Genomic DNA, 6,273 nt, shown 5'->3' on the forward strand with positions numbered 1-6,273 from the left:
CTTATTTTTGTCCAGCTTTAACATTGGTATCGGTTATCGGCTACATGAGTTTTAAAATATCAGCATATCAGATATCAAAGTCCCAATATCGTGCATCCCTAGTCTCAGCTATTCCAACTGAACTATTCTGCAAAAAAAAATGTAAAATTCTGTTCTATTTAAGAAGCTGGTGCGGGCAGACAGCATGAAAACCTACAGCTGATTATGCAGCAGAACGTTGTTTTTCCAGGGGAGGGGAAACTGTGCTTGCCGTACCTTCCAGACGGATGCATTAGGGGTCCTTCCACTGTATAGTTATGCAATATTTTTTGTCGGCCTTTCGCATAAAATACAAATAAAATACAATAAAGTAAAGCAAAGGATGAAAATATTAAGTGGTATGAATACTTCTGCAATGCACAGTGAGTAAGTGAATATATGTCAAAGGGCTGCATTAAAGAAAAAGAAACGTAACAGACTCAGATGTTTCCAGCCGCTGTGTAGCTCCCTGTAGAGAAGCACTCTCACAGACCCAGGTGATATTGACGTCCGCGCCTGACATGCCTCCCGACTGTGGCAAAGATAAGTGTGTGAACGGCCGTTGGGATGCACTGAGAAAAATTCCTCTGATGTCTCAAGTAACAGAGCGAAGGCATTCCGGATGTGAGGAAATGATGCTGGGTAGAGTTTAGCCATGCACAGAAGGCACTGGAATCTGTTAGACAAGCCTGCTCCAGACGAATGGCAGCAGTAGCTCTGGTGATGAACTACTTCATATTCAACTGGGCTCAGAGTGATCAATAGTTTTATCTTCGCTTATTCATCTAGTTTTTTTTCTGTCAAGCTTTTAAGCATTGAAAAATAAAGATCAGTTATATATGTGTTGTTTATTTGTATTGAAGCAAAGCCTCATACTAAGATCCACCGAAGACCTCTGCAAATTCCACGACTGAGCAACAGACCTTCCCAATCGAAGATCCTCTCTTCAGATATATTACATATGCATTCATATCGATTGGCCTGTGAGATGGATTTTCTTAAAATTGAATTACAAAAGGAGTTTTTTTTTCTCTGGCATTCTAAGCTTTAGGGCTGAAACTCAGTCCAATTGAAAACAGGAGGGCTTTTCCTATTGCCTCTATAGTGGGAACACCTAAAACAATTTATACATTTGACACAAGGCAGAGTTGCTGATTTTATTTTTCATCGCACAGAATTTGATGCATCAATATCCCCCCAAGCAACTGTTAAAGAGTCCCGTCCAACGTGTTTCCATCGATAAATCTACAAGCTGGTGCGAGTGCTGATGGTAGCCAAACAAAAGTTCCCCAGGTGAACAAACAGATAGCAACGATAACGTGTGGAGCTTCACGGTGCAGCAGTAGCCTGTCAGTCAGCTTCAACCAACTGCTCCTGTTTACACATTTGTCAAAAAGAGCCCGTCATCACTTTGGGGCGTCCTTGAGAAGAGTTAGTTTAGCGCTGAGTGGAGCGATGAGCTGGGAGATGAGGCCTTTAATTAGTTTCCAGGCAGGATGATAATTGATCATCTCTCTCAGCTAACTCTACCATGAAGGGCTTGGTGTAATTAAAAACAAAACAACTCACATTTTCCTGTAAACTTTCAACTGTAATGTAAATGAGCAGACTTATATCAAGAGAAAAACAGAAATAAAACAATATTTGGAGATGACTTCATATAAAAATATAGAAAATACAAAAACAACAGAGCTTCAGTTTGGATTTCAAGGCTTTTTCTTCATCTGAAGTTTGCTGGATAGAAATTGATGAAGAAAAGACCCTTAATGCTATTATTGGCATTCCAGGCATTAGGAAAGCGGTGATATAATTAGAATTCATGAGTCAAGGAATTAAAACATCGATATAACCGAGCAGTGGAGTTAAGACACTCTGGTGCTCTTTGCTCAGTCAGAAGTCAGTGTTAAGCACATTCCGTCAGAAGATGGACAGATTCCTTTATGAGCTTGCATGGATAGATACGTGAAAAAGTTCATTTAGACATAACTAGAGACGCACAAAACCATCAACCACCACTCAGGACTGGATGCGTTTGATCGGGAAATTTACAGCAAAGCCAAACATTTCTTTCCAATTATTAAAATAATCAAACCCAAGCAACGTATGGTCTACAAGGAAAAATTGGCCTGGGGGAATCTAATCAGAAAAGGTAATTTTACCACCATCCAGAACCTGTAATAATATGTATATCCTGTATAGCACATCTGGATAGATGCAAACTACATTTCGTTGCTTTGTACTCGTGACAGTGCAATGACAATAAAGTTGAATTCTATTCTATTCTATTCTATTCTATTCTAAATAAAAACATCAAGCATTTTCACCCTTTTAACACCAATTTCTAGCAGGACAGGAAACAGAACAAGGCAAATAGATCATCCTCCAACTAATATTGCCGCTACAGTTGTCTTTATTTCCACATCTTTTTAAAATTTATTTTTATCCTCACCTGAACAGTTTCACTAACATCTTTTCACAAACAATTACCATCTGGAGCAAAAGGAGATGAAATAGCCAGCTCCCACACACACTAACCTTACTAAAGGCTAAAGCTGTGCAGCTATGAAGGAATAACTGTTTTCATAACGTGATCATGTTTCACCTGATAGTGAAAATGAAATACACTAGTTCGGAAACAATTAATCAGCTAATTGCGATTAATCGTTTATTTAAATAGTCATCAACTAATTTAGTAATTGCTTAATTGTTAACTTGAATATATAAACTCTGAAACATGCCATTAGCTAACAAAGCAACCCAAGTAGAGCTCTAGATATACCAACAATATAAAAAAAATTATTATTTTGCTTTTAAGATAAAAAAAAATAAAACTTTTGTCAGTCAATATGCTCTATTAAGAAATCCTCAAGTGGGACATTTTAGCTACACCTTACAGAAGAGGATTAGGGCCACAAAGTTACCGGTAACTGATTTTTAAATTTTATTTCAGTATAATATGAGAAGAAAATCTTAAAAAAGACTTTAATCTTAAAATTCTGACTTTAATCTCAGAATTTTGGATCTTAATGTAGATGGGCACCATAAGGGAAGAGATGTGGGAGCTCACAGCTTCACTGACAAAGATGTGAGTTATTTGGGAGGGCCCGTAACACATTAGTGAAAAATTACAAAATAAGGCAACTTTTTTTTACATGCCATTTCATTATTGAAGGAGCAGAAGGTCATTTAAACAAGAGAGCTAGTCTCTAAAACAGACATGGCTACAGCTCAATGCTAACATGTTTGTTAGCTGTCAGAATTCAGTCACAATTCAGAGAAAAAAAAATCAGAATTCTGCGATTAAAGTCAGAAATCTGAGAAAAAAGTCCGAATTCTGAGAAAAAAGTCAGAATTCTGAGATTAAAGTCAAAATTCTGACTTTTTTCTCATATTAAACTAAAATAATATTTAAAAATCAGTTACCTTATTAAAATTTTTTGAGTGGCCCTAATCCTCTTCCGTAACACCTGGTTTAAATTCTCTAAAAAAGAACCTTTTGCTATCTGATTATTCATTGATTACTCAGAAAAAAACAGATAAGCAAAAATAATTGTTAGTTGCCGACCTTAAATATACAAATATAAACCTGCGAAGAGCAAACAAAATTCAGAGTCTGGATATACTGCCTCAAAATGTGACCAATACTTCTACAAGGAGCCAGCATGCTTACAAGATGTTTTTTTTTAAATCCCCTCTGTGGCCATGATAGAAACTGAAACCTCTAAATATAATCACCATTGGATCCACCCATCCAAAGGTGATATATTATCTGCAGGGTGTTCTAGGTGAATCCCATCTCCCACCATATTTCTCCAACCTTCCTTCTCCCCACATAAGCCCACCAGCTGTCATTGCTGCTTTAGCTGGGCCATAACGTCAGGCTCATACCATCCTACCAACTGTCAGTTTCAGCTCCGTCTGCGCATTATAAGAGAGAAACGTTAGAGGCACAAGCAGATAACTTATGCTTATGTTATTATTGAACCTGCATTTAAATAATTAAGTGACAATTTAAATTATTAGGTGAAAACAAGTTTATTTGGCAGCGAATAGAAACCAAATATAGACTTTCTTCACTCTCAGATGCCCCCCACATTTGCCTTTATCTCATAGTGTCATCAAACCACTGATGGTGGAGTACAAATCTCCATCTTCCTTAATACAACATGCTTGTGACAGGCTGGAGGCATTGCAAAATATCAGTAAAAGCCCTGAATGAAAGCTAACTAAAGTTGCCTCATGTCACCAAAGCAGAAAATGTGTAGAGGAAGTAATGGAAAAGAAAGTGTAGGGGGCCACAAAAGATTTCTATGTGACTGAGGCATGGTATGAGTGCTGCAGGGTGGGGGTGTTCACAGGGCTTTCATCTGCTTTGATAAGGAATACAAACATGGAGAAACATTCCTCAGGTGGATCACTCTCAGTTACTGAACAGATCAATCCAGATCATGGATTTCTGAAAAGAAATGGCAAAACCTGCACACTTTCTTCCCGGGTCCACCTGCTAGATGGGTATGGTTAGATGTTTTAGGGGAGATAATGAAATTAAAGCCATGCAGCCAATTTCTATTCAAGGCAAGCAGGGATTACCTCAGATCACCTTAGATGGAGAAAGACAGTTTTTAAAATTAGGGGATTGGAATGCATGTCTGAAGGAAAGTCAGCAGCTTTGTGTTCAATGCATGTGGAGTTGAGCTGGATAATATATGACAGCACTCCCTGAGGTGCAGGTTGGATATTAGACTGAAGCTGATGGCGCAACTCATGCTGCCGTGATAACAAGTTCTGCCAGTTCACTAGGAGTTAGGCAAGTCCTGAGAAACAACCTTTCTAACTTTATTTTCTCTGAGACAGAGAATATAAAACATGCTCTATTTTTATTCAACTGTCCAAATCTTTTTTTTTTTTAAGTTTCTGCTATCAAACTTCTCTCACCTTTTCCTTGCTGTCTTGCTCCAAAGGAGGTGAAGAAGTCGGAGACTTCACGCTCCCCAGAGCCACCGCCTGGGTGACGGTGACCCCGCCGCCCGGAGCCGCGCTGCTCTTCTCGATGGTTTCCACTTTAATCAATCGGTGCTTCGGCGACACATACTTGTTATCCGACGGGACCACAGAGTTCAAACTCGAACCGAAAGAAATATTTCCACCCGGAGTGTACGGGTCTTCGAAGTCCAACTCCTTCTGTAGTTTGTAAGCAGCGAGGATGTCCGGCTGAGCTGGACTCGGAAAAGTGGCTCCGGAGCCCGTCTGCTGCGCTCCGGGCGCACCGCTGTGACAGTGTCTGTAGTCCGGTTTTGGAGGCGCCGGAGGGGGTGCTTTGGCAGTTTTGAATCCTAGGTGCTCCTTGAACCACTTGGCCATACTGCCAGTTCATCGCTCTGAAGTCATTGAATGTTGTTTGAGCTCCAGCGTTTGGATCAGCGCTGCCCGGAATGAGTGGAGGGGTCCTCGGGTCACGCTCGGCCAACCGACCGGGTCCGGAGCGCGTCGCCAGGCTCGTGGCGCAGAAAGTGCGCGTTTGGTTCGCCGCTCTGACGGAACACCGGCGGAGAGCCACGGGGACTCCTCTGCTCTGCCCCGGCGCAACTCTGTCACAGTCACACTCCCACGCAGCCACGCGCACACAGACATACGCAGCTTTCGCTCTGACCGCTCGGTTCCGACGCACGTCAGTTTTTTTTTTTTCCAGACTACGCAACACACTGGAGGGCTAGAGCGAGAGAAACACGTCTCCCCCTACCTCCTCCAACCTGTCCTCCTCATACCTGAGAACACTCACTGCCACCTACCGGACCTCTGAAACTGCGCTCCTTCCTGGGGCCCCTGGCACTAGATTCATTAAAACCTCCCTTCCACTACTTGGCCCCATCAAACCCTCTCTAGGGAAGAGAGAAATATAAAGAGAAATAACTTTCTATCCTAAAAATGAAAAATACACTTTTTTACGAGACACTTTAAATCATAAAATGAGAACTACTTTCAAATTAATTCACAAATTCAGTATTTTTTTCTTAGCGCAATAGTGGCTCGTTTCAAAGCTTAGTGTGGCATCACTATCAATTAACCTTAATCAGAAAACATCATTTCATTTCAATAATAATTATCATAACAACGTTAAAAAGAGAAATTGTGTGTATTTTGTTTAGCATGAATTCAGTTATTTATCTAAAAAAATAAGCACAAACATAATTTTCATACTTTCAATAAAAAAAATGTATGTTTTGAATTGATTAAAAATCACCTCCAGCAGCTAAG

The 6,273-nt window shown here is 40.3% G+C and overlaps 1 protein-coding gene across 5 annotated transcripts in view; it reads right to left on the minus strand.

The window, feature by feature from the left end:
• The window catches only part of shf (Src homology 2 domain containing F), a 123,661-nt gene extending 117,897 nt beyond the window's left edge, over nucleotides 1–5,764 (minus strand). The window contains exon 1 of one of the 5 annotated variants that reach the window (XM_015391595.1): nucleotides 4,954–5,761. In XM_015391595.1, coding sequence (XP_015247081.1) covers nucleotides 4,954–5,379 — 426 coding nt within the window. In that variant the 5' untranslated portion in view covers nucleotides 5,380–5,761. Of the gene's footprint in view, nucleotides 1–4,953 lie in introns of all 5 variants that reach the window. The other 4 variants (XM_015391610.1, XM_015391619.1, XM_015391603.1 and 1 more) reach the window with 4 other exon arrangements.
• Between the last annotated feature and the right edge of the window lie 509 nt (nucleotides 5,765–6,273).

This window comes from Cyprinodon variegatus, unplaced genomic scaffold, assembly GCF_000732505.1.
Source record: "Cyprinodon variegatus isolate N-32 unplaced genomic scaffold, C_variegatus-1.0 Scaffold22, whole genome shotgun sequence".
NCBI lineage: Eukaryota > Metazoa > Chordata > Actinopteri > Cyprinodontiformes > Cyprinodontidae > Cyprinodon > Cyprinodon variegatus.